General features: G+C 41.2%; 1 protein-coding gene across 1 annotated transcript in view; it reads left to right on the forward strand.

Annotated features, from left to right (window-relative positions):
• The window catches only part of plxna3 (plexin A3), a gene marked incomplete at its 5' end in the record, with an annotated part of 141553 nt that overhangs the window by 88777 nt on the left and 34335 nt on the right, over positions 1–18441 (forward strand). The window contains 5 exons of the mRNA XM_041799065.1: positions 1924–2047; positions 2138–2294; positions 2441–2540; positions 4934–5048; positions 13966–14166. Of these exons, the coding sequence (XP_041654999.1) occupies positions 1924–2047; positions 2138–2294; positions 2441–2540; positions 4934–5048; positions 13966–14166 (697 nt within the window). The remainder of the gene's footprint in view (positions 1–1923; positions 2048–2137; positions 2295–2440; positions 2541–4933; positions 5049–13965; positions 14167–18441) is intronic.

Genomic DNA, 18441 nt, shown 5'->3' on the forward strand with positions numbered 1-18441 from the left:
TAACGCAAGGATGGAATGTTTTATGGAATTAAAAAAATGCCAATGTCTATAAGGCAAGTGTATTATGGTTAGACATTAAATGATGCAATCATCTTTAAAGGCAAGGTTTGAATGTTTTATAGACGTTAAATGATAATATCATTTTCAAAGGCAAGGATGGAATGTTTTATAGACATTAATAGATACCATCATCTATAAGGCAAAGATAGGATGGTTTAGAAATTAAATGGTGCCATCACCTTCAAAAGCAAGGATGGAATGTTTCATAAACATTAATAAATAAAATCTTCAAAGGCAAGGATGGAATATTTTATAGGTTTTAAAAGATCCTATCGTGTATAAGGCAAAGGTGTGATGGTTAGACATTAAATGATGCAATCATCTTTAAAGGTAAGGATGGAATTTTTTGTAGACATTCAAGGGATTCATCTTTAAGGCAAGGATGGAGTGTTTTATAGACTTTATAAGATGCAATCATCTTCAAAAGCATGTATGTAAGGTTTTGTAGACATTCAAGGATGCCATCATCTTTAAAGGCAAGGATGGAATGCTTTAATGCATTAAAAGATACCATTGTCTAAAAGGCAAGGGGTCAGATGGTTAGGACATTAAATTATCCCATCCTCTTCAAATAAAGACAAAATGCACAAAAAATAAATTTCTTAAAATTAAAGATGTCACAGATCAACATCTGCACCAGACTTTCAGAATAAAGTCTGCTGGAAGAAAAAGGCTTTTACTTTGAAGGGAATGTTAATTAAAATGAATCTAGAGAGGAACTTCCTCCACCTGCCTGGACGAAGAAACATCAAAACATCAAACAAACACACACAGTGACTGAAACGGCGACAGAGAGAGAGAGAGAGAGAGAGAGGGTGGACGATTATAGAAACATTAATGATGCCTCAGGGGAACAAACCCACACATGCTCACTCTCTGCTTCTTGATGTTGGCTGATGCATGTTGACCACACATATTCTCTTTGTCATAATTCTTCATACATATATTTTAAAGAACCTCCCACCGTCTTGTCGGTCTCGTTTTTAAATAATTTAATGTGAGAACAAAGATGTTATATAAATAATCTTTACATTCAGAGCTCTGCTGAGAGTTTAGAGAGGATTCTTTTGGATGCTTTTTTGAATATATTTATATTTCTGCAGACGTCTTTTAGGTTGGATTGTTTTTGAAGTTCTGTCAGATACTGAGACACTCCGGAAGATTTAAAACAATCCAATTAAATTCTGCCCAATGATCTGCATCTAAAGGTGCATCTAAAAACACTGGAATATCATAAAAAAAGTTCTGCCCTCTTTGTGTTCCTGTTTTCTCCTTTAATTAGACTTAATTAGGCCAGAATACTAACACTTAGCTCTTCAGCATTATTGTTGTTGTTGTCAGTACCCGACTGCATGGTGAAAAGGTTGCCACCTTTGGCCGTGTAGCTATAAACTGTTTACTCTTCTCCTGCTTCTTCCTTTAGATGAATAATTAAAGAAAAGTGAAGAATAAAGGTTTGAAGTTAACTGTGTATTCATGAAGATTTTAGTAGTCTGGGGCCCTGTAAATATGTGCCTAATGGTATAGTCTTCCTCTGAAGATGAAGAAACAGGAAATCACTCCATGATTCCCAGTTTCCTCAAACATCACTTTTTGTTGTTGTTTGATTGAAACCATGAGTGGACAGATGGACCCATGAAAGAATGAATATATGGATCCATGAAAGAATGAATATATGGATGCATGAAAGAATGAATATATGGATGCATGAATGGATGGACAGATGGATGGATCCTTCAGAGGGAAATTCAGATAACGACAATCTAATACTGTAATAGAAATGTTTGTTGTTGTCTTTTCTTGGATTGGGTTTGTATTGATGTTTGCAGTTTTTTAACCTTGCTGTGACCTTTAACCCCCAAGGTGTTCCAGACAGGAAGCATGTGACAAGTGGGAGGAGCCTCAGCACTTCAACTCCAGACTAGATAAGTGTGTCGACATCTCTGTTACCCCGAGCAACATGTCCGTCACCTCCCCGGCTACACAGGTACAACCACAGACCAAAACCAGTCTCGTGGACACACATAGACACGCTCACTGACTCTCTCTCTCTCTCTCTCTCTCTCTCTCTCTGTAGTTAACGATTCGGGTGCAGAACGTTCCGTCACTGTCAGGGGGCGTGTCCTGTGTGTTTGAGAACCTGAGTGAAACACCTGGAGAGGTTCTGGCTAAAGGTCAGGTGATGTGTCTGTCGCCGTCACTGAGAGATCTGCCGGCTCACTCACAGTCGTACGGTAAGATCCTCACATCCTCTGTGGTGTGTTTTTATTTTCCTTCACCTTCATGGTAAAGAGCCTGCTTCTAGCAAAGATGATGGAGAACAACAACATGTTTATTATCAGTGAAATTCTCACTATAACGGTGTTCTTTTGATGCTCAGGAGAGAAACGTGTGGTCCAGCTCAGCCTTCGCTCCACAGAGACCGGACATCAGTTCATCACCACAGACTTCATCTTCTACAACTGCTCTGTGCTCAACTCGTAAGTCTGGCTTCATCCCTTTCCCTTCTTTTCTGTCTTCTTCTCATGTCCTTAATCATTTCTAGATATCTGTGAAAGAGAACATGCATGAAACAGACAACAAACGGAGGGGACAAAGAGAGCGGGGGTCTCAGTCAATCCCTCCATCCCCTGAGAGCGTTTAACATCTTTTAGCGTGCTGGTGTTCATCGCCGGAGGACACATCGACATTTCCATCTTTGATCTCTGTAAACACCTGCGCAGGTTTCACCTAACTCAGAAACTCCATGATGTACACACTGAAGCATATTTAGACTCCAAAATCCTGCTCCTAAATCGCACTACAGCCCTTCATGTGGATTCATCCGCTGCTGGAAGTAGTCCCAACAGTTCTTCGTTCTGTTTAGCAGAGAAGACACAGGATGGACCTTTATACAGAGATCATTAAGTCTGGAAAGACACGATCATACCAGTTTATTGACAGGCTTTCTCTGGACTTTTTTAGCCACCAGTTCTTCAGAAATCTCGACATATAGAATTGGACATGTTTTGGATATTTGCAATAAAACACACAAACAACCTGCCTATTTAGTAAAATGGAATTAGCTCAGAATCATGTAATCCATAGTAGCATAAATCTGACTGAGGGTGCAACAAGCTTTATGCTATGAAGGAGGAGGCTGGGGTGGAGGAGGTGAAGCTGTAGTCTATAAAGGAGGAGGCTGGGGTGGAGGAGGTGAAGCTGTAGTCTATAAAGAGGAGGCTGGGGTGGAGGAGGTGAAGCTTTGCCAGCAGCAGTATTAACCTTTTAAGTACCAAAGTCGCAGAATTGCGACAAGCATCATTGCTGAATTGAACAGGCTCTAGCTGCAAATATGGTGCCTAATATTGTTACTACTTTACACCTGGAGATGGTGGACATGAGTAACTTCAATCCCAGCAGCATTTGTGAGCGTGTTTCTATTCAAAGTTTTGGAGAGAGAGTTTGAAGACACACCCCCGGTCAAGGAGACAAGGAAGTGGTAGAAGTGGTTGTGGTCCGTGCATAAAAGAGAGAAAGAGAGCGAATTGTAGCAAGAATACTCACAATGCTGGGAGGAATAGAGAAGTATTTACCCCTCTGATGATGACATTTAGTTGTTCGGTGAGACCGAGACTCCTGGTGTGTCGGAGCCACAGCGACTCCGTGTGCTATGAGAGTCCACCAGCAGCATATACCGAAGCCAATGCTTTTCCTCACGGTGGCCGGGGTGGGGATGTGGTGGGGGTTGCAGGGGTGGTAAAAACATCAATATTGATGGAGGTAGTGGGAATAAAAAACACCGCAGAGGCAGGGGCAGATGTGGTAGAAGCAGTGGCGATGGAGGCCGCCTGGTGATGTCAGAATATGCAAATTAGATGAGTGAATTGAAGATTTTTCTCATTTCCAGTATGCCTTTATCTCTAAACACTTTCAAGCTTTTGCCTTTTGAAATCTTAATGTCACAATTGAATATTTTCTTGAAAACACTGTAGCGCCTAATGGGTTAATGTGGGCAGGGATTAGTGAGAAGTACATCATATTTAAATACACCGCTGTGATGAGGGAAAGAGCTGTGATTGGCTGTGGGGAGGCGATAATTCGGATCAGCCGGCCGTCAGCTGATCATGGTTGGGCATTTGACATTTCCCCCCTCACCTCACCTGGTCTCCCAGATACCACTGTGATGTTTTGTGTAAGGGTTGAACTCAGGTGCGGAGACGGAAGCAGTTTTAACAGTTTTATTGTGAGGATAAGTGCACCAGGGAAGGGGATTCCAAGAGTCCAGGAGGGAGTGAGGGAGTGCTGGAGCTGGCTGTGGTGAATTGAGCAGGAGGCACTGGAAAAAAGGAGGAGAGGCACGTTAGCGACAATGTACACAAAATGCAAACACTAGAGATCACTGGAATCATCAAAAGCACAAAGAACTTCTCTGAAGGATCACGAGAAGGAGCCCGGAGACGACGTTTACCGTGAGGTAATGTAGACAAGACTCAGGCGCTGTAGAGAGCTGCAGCCAGTCTTAAATAGCAGGTGTGATTAGAGGATTCGCTGCAGGTGTGCCTCTCCACAGCACCAGGGGGGCAGGGTGAACGCCTCAGGAGAAACAGAGTCAAGTTAGCAGCCAGCAACCAGCTCCGGAAACCGGAAGTACCACAAAGTAAAATATTCAATACAAAATAAACACCACAACCACCCCTGCACAGTGGTGACTTGTCTGTGTTTTACATTAAAATAGACCCACTGTCCTCAGATGAGGATGTCAAATTTTTGAAAACTGTAAGTTGTTGAGCTACAGTGTTCAGTTATGATTCCACCAGGTCAAAAAAGTAGGAGATATGTTGCAGGAACGAGGGCAGATGTTGATGTTTTGTCCTTTGTTTTTGTCTCTCAGGTGCACTTCCTGTGTCAGCAGCGTGTTCCCGTGTCACTGGTGTAAATATCGTCATGTCTGCACCAACAACCTCCAGGACTGCTCCTTCCAGGAGGGACGAGTCAGCAACATGGAGGTACTCACATAAGGGACCATTAATTTTACCCTGGGTCTTGCCTCACAGGCTACAATATCACTACAACGTGACCTTCATGAGCACCGGTGTGGTTCTACACTGTGCCGACTCTCTGAGACTGTGCATGTGCTCTTCTATGATGTAATGGTGTTTCAGTGCTTAGGAGTGATGTGGGTGTAGACCATCAGGGACTGAAGAAGGGGGACAAGTCTGCATCAGGCCTGGTGTGAGTGCAGCGGCAGAACTATCTAGCTCACTGCCATGAAATGCTTTCTAAAACAAAGTGCCAAACTTCCCCCCACCTTCAAAATAAAAGCACTAGATTCCACATTTTAACATTTACAGGGGAAAGAAGTGAACATTTACCAGACATCCAGCATCACAGACTGAACAGTATCAGACCCTTGCGTGCTGTTGGACACGCTGTTGTATGTTTCCTTCACTGAAGGATGAAGAGAGGATGAAGATAGAGCAGAGTGAGAGCTGATGAAGGTCAGAGCTGCTCCGTCTGTCATTACATGGTTCAGTAAACAACAGTAAAGCTTCAGGTCAACAGTGAAGGGCACACACACACACATGCAGAGTTTATAACTCTCTGTGCTGATGCGTTCAAGGGCTCGGTGACAGATGTGATTTAAGAATCTGCAGCAGAGAGACATCGGTGGCTGTGAGGATGTGAAAGCACCGTCACCCGGCTCATTAGCAGCTCACCGCATCAGCAACTCTAAATATGAAATATCCTATTCTAAATATCTTATTTCCATGTGCATATCTATGATGACTTTGTTGTGCTTTGATAGCCGATGCAAAAAAGGTATCAGTACCACAGACTAGGAAACAGTTTGGATCTCTGTCGAGTCCAAATATTTCAGGTTTAAGCAGATATTAGTCCGTTTTCCTCCTGTTTTCGCTGCTCCTTACAGAGCAGACTTCCATGTTTCCATGCCAAGTAGATCTCTGCACTCATGTGTCGATCAACCAATAGGTGAACAGTTCAACCCAAGACACACTTAGGACCGCCCCCTCATTTCAATAACATTTCCTGCTGCATTTCATGCTGACACTGTCTGCAGCATGAAATAAATAAATGTGAGAGTGGAGCAATTTTATTTTTTTAGTGATATTTAATTCTATTTATATATTTATTTTTGTATTTATTTCCACTTTTATTTATTTATTTATATTTATTTTTTTGAGTCTTATTTTTTATTTTTGTATTTATTTTTAATTTGATTTATTTATGTAAGAGACATAAGCTGTGCAGAAATCCCTCCAGTGGTGGAAACTGTCAACGAAACAAGTGTGAAAACATCCCCACTGGTTTGCCTTTGTTGTTGGTTTCCTCCACGCTATCATAGGCCAACAGAGGAACTAAGACAGTCAGAATTAGACCAGGAACTGAGACCAGGATCTGATCTGATCAGCCTGTCTCTAGTTGTGGTACCAATATATTCTTCATACAAAAATATCCTGATATATTTTTACTTCTATCTGTTCTTTAGAGCTAAGTTCAGCTGTGTCACCCTTTCATGAGTCACAGAGCTCTGAAAAATGTCAACGGTTGGAAACTGATTGGCCGAGAGTCTTAATTTGATCTGATGTGTGGTTTCCAAGGATTAAGAGGCCACTTTGGAGCAAACAGCGTAATAATGTCAGATTATGGAGTAATATGTAAACAAATAGAGATTATGTCTCTGATTGGTACCACAATTCTCCTTAACGAGCTGCTCTCAGCCCGCTCGTTATCTCGTTAACAGAGGGAGAGAGCAGAGAGGACGGGCGAGCAGGGATCGCTTCGTTTGGGCATCTTGTTGACGTGATTGGTGCTGGGTGTCATTACAGGGTGACAGTAACAACCTCTGATTGGCTAATTGGTTAATAGGGGATGAATAGCCACTTAATTGACGTAAACGCGTCCAATCACAGCAATTAATGTAAATTAGGAGGCAATTAGGCAGACTAAGGAGAGAGAGGAGAGGATGACGAGAGTGTGGGGAGGAGAAGAAGAGGAAGAGAGAGGCAGATGGATTCTTTCTCTTATTTCACCTTTTCCAACCAGGTCCCTTTCAGAATAAAAGCCTTCAAATAACATCAAGATAAAGACAGAGAGGGAGGAAGCTGCTCTGATTATCTGCTTCATCTGCAGCTGAAAATAAAAACACATCTGTCAGCAGAAGCAGAGATAAGAGACAGAGCTGCTGGACGAGTAAAAGTCATTATATAAGAGAAAAGAGAAAATGTCAGTGTTTTATTGTTTGACTTCACAAAACAGCAGATCTGTATCTGTTTGTTTGGAGGCAGCTGTAAAAATAGATGTATTTACTCGCTGCATCAGCACCAGAAAACAAGTTTGACAACTTAAATTAAAGGCATAATCTGTCAGGTTTTTACACTGTGTTGGCACTGAAAAGACTAAAAAAGCAACAATGTAATATTTTGTTTAAGATGAGTTATTACATTACCTCACATATTCCCAACAGTTTCAATGCCAGAGAAATACTTTAATTTTAAAGTTTTAACAGGAAACTGTAACAGAGCTGCAGTGACTAACACAGAGTTTTCATTATTCCCATGAAAAGCGTTAGAGACTGCTACATTAAGAAGCATAAGCTCTTACTTCAAGCTGCCGTCCTGTTGCTGTATCTCTTCCATGTTTTGTTCTGCTGTCCTGAGATGAACCGTGATTATTCCCTGACATTAGCCACAATCACTAGCCCAGGCTCACCCCAATAACGTAACGTAATGTATGTAACATAACATTGCCCAACATAACATGACATAATGATTGTAACATAACATGATATAATGTACTGTAACATAATGTTATGTAGCCCAACATAACATAACATACCATGACATAACATAAAGTAACATAAAATAACAAGCAACTGTACAAAACATAACATAATATAACATAATGTAATGTAAACATAACGTAACCTAATGTAGCCCAACATAACTTAAAACAACATAATTTAACATAATGTTACATAACATAATGTAGGGTAACATAACATAACGTAATGTAGCATAAAATAAAGTAGCATAACATACTGTAAAAAAAAATGTAATTTAGCCCAACATAATCTAACGTATTGTAACATAACATAACATAACATAACATAACATAACATAGCTAAAGGTAAAGTTACTTAAGTACAAAGCATAGCAAAAAACACAACAAAACATATCACAATGTTTCATAACATGACATTTTGTATTGTAATGTTATGTAACATAAGGTAATCTAACGTAATATTGTTTAGTATCCTATGGTATTCACATAACATTACATAATGTGACATAATGTAACAAAATGTAACATAACATAAAGTAATGTTACATAACAGTGTTACGTGGCGTAACATATATTGTTTTGTATCCCACTGTATCCAATTAAATCAAATTTTATTGAATCCTACTGTTATGTAACATAACACAACTTGACATACCATTATATAATGTAACTTTACATAATGTAACATAACATAATGTAATGTCTCCTATATTATCTTATACATTTAAATCAAATTGTATCATACGATACCATAACATAACACAATGTAACATAACATTACATAACATGACATAATGTTCCATAACATAACGTAATAAAAGGTAAAGTAAAATAACATAAAATAATGTGACCTTACATATTCCGTAGACCTTTGACCTGTCGTATGCAATTAAATCAAACTGTATCGTATCATACCGTACTGTGACAACGCGATGTGACATGACTTTCATGGCGTAACATATTGTAACATAATATGATGTTATGTAACAGGTTCTATTGTTTTGTATCCTATTGTATCCATTTAAATGAAACTGTATCCAAACATACTGTAACATTACACATTGCAATGCAAGGTAACATAACATAACGTTACATAACATAACATAACATAACATTATGTAGCATAAAGTAACATAATATAATGTAACAAAGCATAATGTTAAGGGACATAACATATGCTTTTGATTTCTATCCTATCATTTCCATTTAAATCAAAGAAGTATGTATAAAAATGCAGTTAAAATTGTGATTATTCACCATTTCAAACCAGATTGTCTGACAGCCCTAAATAAAATAAAAGCTTAGAGGTAACGCTGACAGTCAGGTCAGTTATTAGTTAATAACAAACACATCCTCCTCTTTACCTCTGACCACAAATAATCGTCTTTTCCCCTGAGAGGTCGCGGCTTTTATTATCTGATTGGACAAGGAGACCCCAATTAGCAGGTCTTTCCCCAGAAGTAGGCCTAAACCAGTCTCACACGCTGCAGCAGCCCCTGCAGGTGTCCGCTGCGCCGTCGTCCTCTTCCTGTGGAGCTAACGGTCTTTCCTGTCACTCACAAGGCAATTAATTACCACGGTGACGCTCGTTAATGAAGGTTTCACCCCACTGAGAGGCGCAGTGAGAGTGTGAGTGTGTGCAGCCGGAGGAAGTTCAAAGCTGCGATCTGTCAGCAGCTGTCCATTACTGAACGCTCTCACTCCGACTGTGTCTCAGCCCTCCGTCAGCGATGACAGACTCTGATAAGATATCTGCCTCCGTCTGCGCCCGCTTAGTGTTTGTGTGGGGTTTGTTGTGTTTTGGTAATTCAGAGGGAAAAGAACAAACAGGCTGCTGTGGGATTTTCAATATACATCCACGATAATCCTTAATAACATTTCCAAACACCAGTATCTGTTAATGAAAGCTGCTTTTCTCATTTGTTGTCGTTGAAAATATGAGTCAGCAGTCGTCTCTGGGTCCTGGTGTTTGAGTTTGTCAGTGTCATCTGTCAGATTAATTACAGACAAACCAGAGCAACACAATATATGACACTTCACCACATGAGCTCAACAGGTGGCTGATGTCCTGTCAGTCCAGGATTGGTCAGCATCAGCGGAGCCAGTTTAGCACAATTAATCTGATTGGCCAGTCCATCGACTTCCTGAGGTTATCATTGTTACAGCAGCATAATATAGAGTTGGCCCCTTTTTGCCGGTAATGAAGCTCCGCCCACACAGTTTTAATGTTTACATTAACCCGATAGAACCCAGTGTAGTGCCGGCGCTACGATAAGCATATCCATTTTTTGATTGGTGGTAGATTTGAAACCGGATAAGATAAATAGATCATTCTTTTTGCATATAAAACCTGAAGAGTTACACTAACATTTCACACATTCACCATGTTTCAGAGCGCTTTTTCGCACATAACAAAAATCTTTATAAATGAGACCACGGGTATTTGCAGCATCCATCACACACACCTTTGACACACTTCCACACGTATGTAGTTATGGATTCGCAAAATCCCGGTCGTGCCAAACAGTTTTAGAGCTGGCGCGAAGCTTTCGAACTAATTACAGCATCAGATGAAGAGTCCAACTACTCATCTGGTTCAGTTCTTTTACAGGTTACAAAATTGACTATATCTCAAAAAGCAAGTTATGTACAGACCCCAAATAAATTTCCTGTGGTTCCAAAGGACATTGTGCAACTTTTTTACATTTACAAATTTGAGGGATACAGCTGTGCAATTTCTGTATTTAGAAATATATGTGAAAAAAACTAAAACGATTTTCATTTTCTTTAGGTTTATTGCACTTTTAAGCAATTTATTGTAGTAGTTAATACATAAGTCGATACATATTATTTAAACTTGGGATATAAAGGTTATATTGATGTAAAGCAAATAAACATACTCCCAAGAATGGCACTACAGTATGTAAAAATGTAAGAATATGTCCTGGTGGACTTGGACAATGATAGTTTTTAAAGGGTTAATGTCAGCAGAAGTTCAGAACTATGGAATCAGCAGAGACTTGGAGACTTTTACCCATGATCCTTAGCAGTCTTTGACCCCGCTCTGTGATTTTAGTGGACTTCTGCTTCATGGCTGAGCTGCTGTTGTTCCTAAACTTTTCCACTTTCTAATAATATCACTGACAGTTGACTATAGAACATCCAGCACGAACCGTTTAGGATCACAGATGTTTGAGACTGCATGGATAGGTGAGGATTTTATGCACCTGTGGGTCTGACTGGAACACCTGAACTCAATAATTAACAGGTGTTGCCAAAGGCTTTTGTCCAGATAGGTTTGTATTTGCACGGTTGCATTCAATTAAAACTAACCTTACACAAACCCAGCCTGATATTCTAGCAGACACGGTCATCACTGTGACAGAGAAGCCAAACAGATGCTTGTGTGCACGTACATGTGTAGTTCATCATCATCATCTTCAATCATCTTCACCTTGAGATTGTCAGAATTTTCAGTACTTTTTTAACCCAACATCTTAAAATGATTTCATCTTTGTGCATTTAAGAACCCACAGCATCAGGAAGAATTGCAGGAAATCTCCTGCACATTGTCTAACTTGTACCAGATCATGCTTTTGTGCAGTCAGACAGGAGTTAGCATGCAATCTGGATATTTAAAAGCAGGAGTTGAGGACCTCTGCTCTTGCTGCTGATGGTTAGATCTGTTCTGGTATAACAGGGTATCAGCTGTTATTAAGACAACCTGTACCACACACTCCCTGTACTGAAGGATCTTAGCATTAAATATTACTCCTGTTATTCTACAGTTTGTATGAGAACAGTTTGGAAGAACCTGAGAACAATGAATTGTTTATCAATGTGAGAATAGAAGACCTAAACATTTAAACTTCAGGTTATTTAATGCAAAAGAATTTTAAAAAACAGTTATCAATAATTACTGAGGCTGCTGCTTTTAAAACCACTCTGATCAATAATTCATATCAACGATGGATGAGACGTCTGAGTGTTTGTTGTCGCTGTCACCTCAAAGAGAACTGCCATCATGTGTTAGCTTCGTTTTAGGGTTCTCTATGTGCAGAAAGGATCCCAGAATAAAGACACTGGGGATTCCCACTGTACCTGAAGGCGGCTGAACAGCTATGCACTTTAAAGCAGGGGTTCTCAACGTTGGGGTCACGAAACACTGAGGGTCTCTGGATGCTCCAGAAAAAAAACCAAGAACGTGTTTAAATGACACTGTTGCCACTTTACACCAATTTTGCCAAATTTGAACCCATTTTCATCACTTTTTTCCCACCAATTTTATCAACTTTAACACATTTTTGCAACTTCAAACCCTTTTATTGTTAATTTTAAACCCTTTCCATCACCTTTTTTCTGCCTGTTTTTGCCACTTCTAAACCAAATCTTACCACTCTCTGCCTGTTGTTGGCTCTGCTGACACATTATTGCCACTATTAGCCCCTTTTACCGCTTTCTAAGCCACATTTCACAATTTGATATGACCATTTTTGCCAGTTTCTGACCTTTTCTGCCTCAGCTAACCCTTTTTTTGCCAGTTTATATCAATTTTCATTCCATTTCACCAAATTTCCACCTGTATATTTCCACTTTAACGCCATTTCAACAACTTTTTAATTCCCTTCTACCACTTAATATGCACATTTTTGCCACTTTAACCCATTTTTGCCATTGTTTTTGGGTTAATCTGCCACTTTTATCTAATTTCTACTACTTTTAACATCCAATTTTACCACCTTTCCCACCAATTTTTGCCATTATTAATCAATTTTAGCTGTTTTTTAATGTATTTTAATTCTGTTTTTAACAAAAGCATTTACATTTTTAAAAGATGGCTGCTTACTGCACAAATTAATTAAATGTGTTTCTGTGATAAGAGTGGTTATTATTCAAGTTAAATATAAAGTACCATATCTACACTTTACAATGGATCATTATTTTGCTGGCCCCAGAAAGTTCTCCCTTTTACCTCCCTAATGGATGGTCTTGTCTCCACATGACTATTCTTGATTGTGCACAGCTGTGTTGAACCACCTCCAGGTACAGTGGGGGTCCCCGGTCTCTGGCACCTTTATTTTGGGGGTCGCAGGCTGAAAAGGTTGAGAACCCCTGCTTTAAAGACGAGTCGTGCAGACAGGGCCGGCAATAAGGAGGCACAAAGGGGGGAGCTTTCTGGGACCCAGCCAGACTGGGGTCAGATGAAGTCAGCAAAATCATTAAAATGTGGCCCAAATGGGTTTAAAGTGGCAAAGATTTGGTGCAATGGGATGAAAAATTGTTTTGGTTAACTGAGGCTGAAAAATAGGCAGAAATGTGTTAAACTGGCAAAAATGGACGTAACATATAGTGAAACGTGGCTTAAATTGGCAAAAATGGTTGTAGAAAGTGGTTTAAAGGGGCGCAAGTGGCTGAGTGGTTGGGGCGCACCCCATGTGCATGGACAACCCAGGTTCGAGTCCAGCCTGGGGCCCTTTGCCGCGTGTCTCTCCCCTGCTCTCGTCCCTGTTTCCGACTGTGTCCACTGTCCTCCTCTGTCAAATAAAGGCACAAAAAAGCCCATAAATTAACCTTAAAAAAAACAACAACAAAAAAAATGGTTAAAAGAGGCAATAATAGGCCAAAGTGGCAAGAATTGGTTCAGAAGTGATGAAAAGGGGTTAAAATTTGGAAAAAATGGTGTAAAGTGGCAACAGAGTAATTTAAACTATATTCAAAATTTTTATTAAGGCATCTGAAGACCCCCTCTCAGTGTCTCACAACCCCCATGTTGTGAACCAACGCAGTAGATAAAGGACTGAACCCCATCAGCAGAAATCCCCGGTATAAACGAGTCATTATCGTTAGTATGAATGTTTTTAAGAAATAAATATAAATGATAAAAGAACAAACCAGAAAACCAGAATCAGGACTTTAATTCCAGATGTTTGTGGAGAAGAAGGAAGTTTTTACACATTTTAACCAACAATAACACAAATATCTCCTCAGTGTCACTAGCAGAGACCATAAATATAGAAATATTCGATGTGATTATTTATTATGTTTGATTAAATTTGATTATATGTGTTAAATTGTCTGAAAATGTTGATTTAAGAGTCTCTTCCTCGTCTCTCTCTGCAGGGTTGTCCTCAGATCCTCCCCACCTCTGACATCCTGGTCCCGGCCGGGATGGTCCGACCAATCACGTTGCGAGCTCGTAACCTCCCCCAGCCACAGTCGGGTCAGAAGAACTATGAGTGCGTGTTCAACATCCAGGGGAAAGTCCAGCGCATCCCCGCCGTCCGCTTCAACTCGTCCTGCATCCAGTGTCAGAACACCTCGGTGAGTTCAGCTCAGCGTCTGATTCTACCTGCAGCGTCATCTCAGTGGCTGCTACCTCTGCTCTGATTGGCTGAGAGGAATGAATGTGGGTGAATTAGCCTCCAGCTAAGAGGCTAGCGGTGCCTTTTTAACAGCTTTTCTCCCACACGTTGTCATAAACATGCTTTTATAGGACTCAGTGATAAACTTGGTTGGTTCTGGTTAGACTGGAATGACCGCTGGGAGCCTAGACTGGCCTAGACTGGAATGCTTTATAGACTTTAAAGGAGAAGTTGGGGGTTTTCCCCTCCATTTTTGCAAAACTCTAGTCCAGGGATCATCAAGTACATTTGAACAAGAGGCAGATGTAGACTTGACAGAGACTCTGGAAGCCGGACTTTCAAATACACAAAAATAAAATGAATACAGTCTGATTAACGTATTATTGTAGTAATATTTGTATTTCCTTCCAAAACAGGTAATTTTTAGACATTACCAGTGAGATCTTTCCCTGTTATCTGTGCAGCAGGCCACAAAGAGACAGACCTGACCACAGAATTTACTGGATCCCTGAAAATCCCAGAGAATGGGCCCAACCCTGTAGTGATTTAGCACCAGTCAAACTCAGTTTTGACACTTTTAACACCTTTGCACTACTTCATTCAGCCATTTCTGCAACAATTTTGGACACTTTTCAACCAATTTTTTATGCTTTTTGCCCCTCTGACCCATTTTTTTCCATTCTTTAACCCCTTTCAAACTACTTTTCCTGCATGTTTTATCCCCCTTGTGTCATTCTTTTAGTTATTTTTGCGGCTTTTTAACCCATTTTTTATACTTCTTGCCCTCTTTTCCTCCACTCTAACCTCTTTTCACCACGTTTTCTGCAAATTTGTGTCCCTTTGTGCCACTAAACGAGCCATTTGGGCACTCATCACCTATTTTTGCCACTCTCTAACTTCTTTTTGAACATTTTTTGCCACTTCTTACCCAATTTTTGCCAATATTTTTTTGCCCTCTTTTGCTACATTTTGACCTCTTTTCACCACTTTTCCTGCAAATTTTGTATCACTAAATGAGCCATTTTGACACTTATCACCTATTTTTGCCATTCTCTAACCCCTTTCCATCACCTAATCTGCCTTTTTTCATCACTTCTGTCAGTCTTAGCTATTTTTTATATTTACTAATAATGGCTGACGAGTGAATTTCTGTAAAAACAGAACAAACTCTAAAACTATTTAATATTATTTTTGGGGGGTGGCTTTAACAGCTGCAGACGTTTAAAGCCAAAAGATACTCTTAAAACCACGGCGTCTTCTTTTCCTCCGTCTGTGAATCAAATGATCTCCTGGGGGCCGGACAGGAAGCTTTGGGGGCCCTGATTTGGCCCTCGAACCTCCAGTTGAGGATCAGTGCTCTAGGCCATGGCTGGCAACTTTTGGAAAATAAAATACAGTTAATATAAAAAGAGCTGGCATAGATTTTTGGGGCAACTGGATGGACATAAAGAAAGATATGCTAGAGATTCTGCAGGTCCTGTCTGTTAACACGGCCGTCTTTAATGTGTGCCAGTACTCAGGACCGAGTCCTCCCAGACCTCCTGTGTGTGCAGTCTGAGCTATCAGATATCAGCTGCTTCTGTCCACATAAAGCATTAAAGTTTACAGCTCAGTATCTAAATGCCCAAACAGACATAAATCTCTGCTTATGTGCTGATGAAGTGACTTTACTGGCAGTGTTCCAGCTGCAGTAGTAACACCGGTAATGGTCGTGCATGCTTTGGATGACATCACTGCACTGACATCGACTTTCACCTTTGACCCTGGCACCCTCTGTCTCCCTGGTTGTCACAGTGACCTAAGGATGTGCATGCTTCAGTGTGTTTGTGATTTGACCCAGTGACCTCCAGGGGTCAGAGGTCAGGCTGCAGGTGGACAGAGCGTATCGATGCGTCTGACCAGGATTCAGATATCAGAGACAGAGACGCTGATTGATCATCGTCCTTTACAGAGATGACACTCCCCGTCCACCGTCCTGCATCCTAAACCCGCCGCCGCTGCCCGTCTGCTCGTGCTCATTTCCTGTCCTTCATCTGTCTTCCTGTCGCTGAGCCCGCCCTAAAGACGCCTCACGCAGACATCATTCCCCGCTACTACAGCAAAGATTCATACAGATGGTCTGGATGTGTGCGTCTGTATTTAATTAAGTTACGACTCCCAGAGGAAATTGGCCATTTAGTACAACAACACACACTCTCACACACACACAGATGAGCCTTCAAAATAAAAGCGCAGTGTCGGAGCTTGTTGAGCAGACAGGAGGAGGATTTACAGTACAATGTGGATTTAATCGAATGTGGGGATAATTCAGCGTCTCCTCCAGCTGTGAGTTAAACATCTGGAGGAAATGAAGGCCAAAACGCTGCTGTGTGTAAAGGGACAGTCCAACATTTTTTAGAAACAGCAGCCTTTGTCTCATGAGAACATTGGCGATTAAATCAGCCTAACTGTTTCCTGTTTAACTGCAACGCAAAATGTCAGAGTAGGTTCTCAATCATCCAGATCAGAGCTGTCTGAAGATTGATCCAGATGGTGTTAACACCTCAGATCCTGTAGTAGCCTGACCTCTACCTCTATCCTCACTGAATGTTTTATTCACCAGCTGGCTAATGTGTGAGACCGAGTCTTTTAAACGTCTCATAAAGATGTTAATGTTAATGTTAGTGTCTGTTACAGACAGATACAGGTCGTTTCCACCTGGGGAGTGTGTCTTTGCCCCAAGTGGAGGAGTTCAAGTACCTCAGGGTCTTGTTCTTGTTCAGAGGGTGGAACAGACTGCAAGATCGACAGGTGGATCTGTGCAGCATCGGTATCACAGACGTTGTACCGCACTGTCTTGGTGAAGAGGGAACTCTAGATTTACCGGTCGATCTTCGTCCTAACCTTGAGCTATGGTCATGAACTCTGGGTAATGGCCAAAAGATCAAGATCCTGGATTCAAGCCATGGAAATGAGATTCCTCAGGAGGGTGTCTGTGCTCAGCCTTATAGATGAGGAGCTCTGACATCCAGAAGGATCTCTTAGTAGAGCCACTGCTCCAGTATGACTCCTGGTCACCTCCATGCGGAGGTCTTCCAGGCACGTCCAACTGGAAGGAGACCCCAGGGTAGATCAGAACTCACTGGAGGGATTATAGTAGCTCAGGTTTCCACTGAGCAGTCCGGTTCAGTTCGCTATGGCACTGCACGCATTTTTTTTGCGCTTCCATAGAGCAATAGTTGGAAAGGATCCCAAAAAAATGACCCATACCTTCCCACTTTTTGGCCCCATTCCGTAGGGGTACCAATCTCAGCTATCCGGTCCAAAAATGTGGAGCTACACTCACAACAATAGGGGTCTGCACTGATGTCACGTCAGTGCACGACACGACTGCTCAGCTCCAGGATGGAAAAAAAAACATGGCAGTCTGCTCTGAGAGGAGAAAACAGACCCATATCTGCTTAAATCAGGGATATTTGGACTCGGCAGCGATCCACACTGTTTCCTTGTGCGTGGAAACAGATGTGGGTGGATGGATGCTACACACAGATATATGGGTTGTTTCCACCGAGCGGTCTGGTTCAGTTCGGTGAATCGCTTACATTAACATAAACAAAGCCCGAGACTGACAAAGCCCTGTTAGAGTCCTGCAGGAGAATATTCTTGATTTTCTCTCACTTTTGTCATCATCAGGGCTTTTGTTTTACAAAGCAAACTGAGCTTTTGGTCCATATTCCGTTCATAACAAACCTGTCCCAAGGTTGAAGGTTGGGTCGATGGCCCCGTCCTGCAGCGAGTGTGCACTGCTGCATCTCTGTGCACCTGTGCTGTTTGCAGGAAGGATGCACTGAAACGTTTGTACATGCGTTGTTATTCAGATGCTGCTGTTTCATCTCATTTGCACCATTTTAGTGGACGCATAAACTGTGCAATCCTTTTGTGAATCAACTCTGAGCTTTTAGAAGCATCATGTGGTATTAAAACCAACATTAATCAGCTTTTTCCATGACATTTCCACCGCTTCCATCACCCACATTGATTTTTTGACTGCCTGGTCTTGCCTACAACACTAAACCGCCCACTTTCATAAGATCTGAGTGTCACTCCAGCCCTCTGATATGATTTTAAAAACAGAGGGGACACAAAGACCCATCCCTCCCCCTTCCTCCAGGCTGACTCGATGTCCTCTGACCAATGCTGATCCACCAGGAATGCTAGAGTTCATCTTAACAAACCAAACCCACCAAGAGTGATC

The sequence above is a fragment of the Cheilinus undulatus genome, linkage group 11 (genome assembly GCF_018320785.1).
Source record: "Cheilinus undulatus linkage group 11, ASM1832078v1, whole genome shotgun sequence".
NCBI lineage: Eukaryota > Metazoa > Chordata > Actinopteri > Labriformes > Labridae > Cheilinus > Cheilinus undulatus.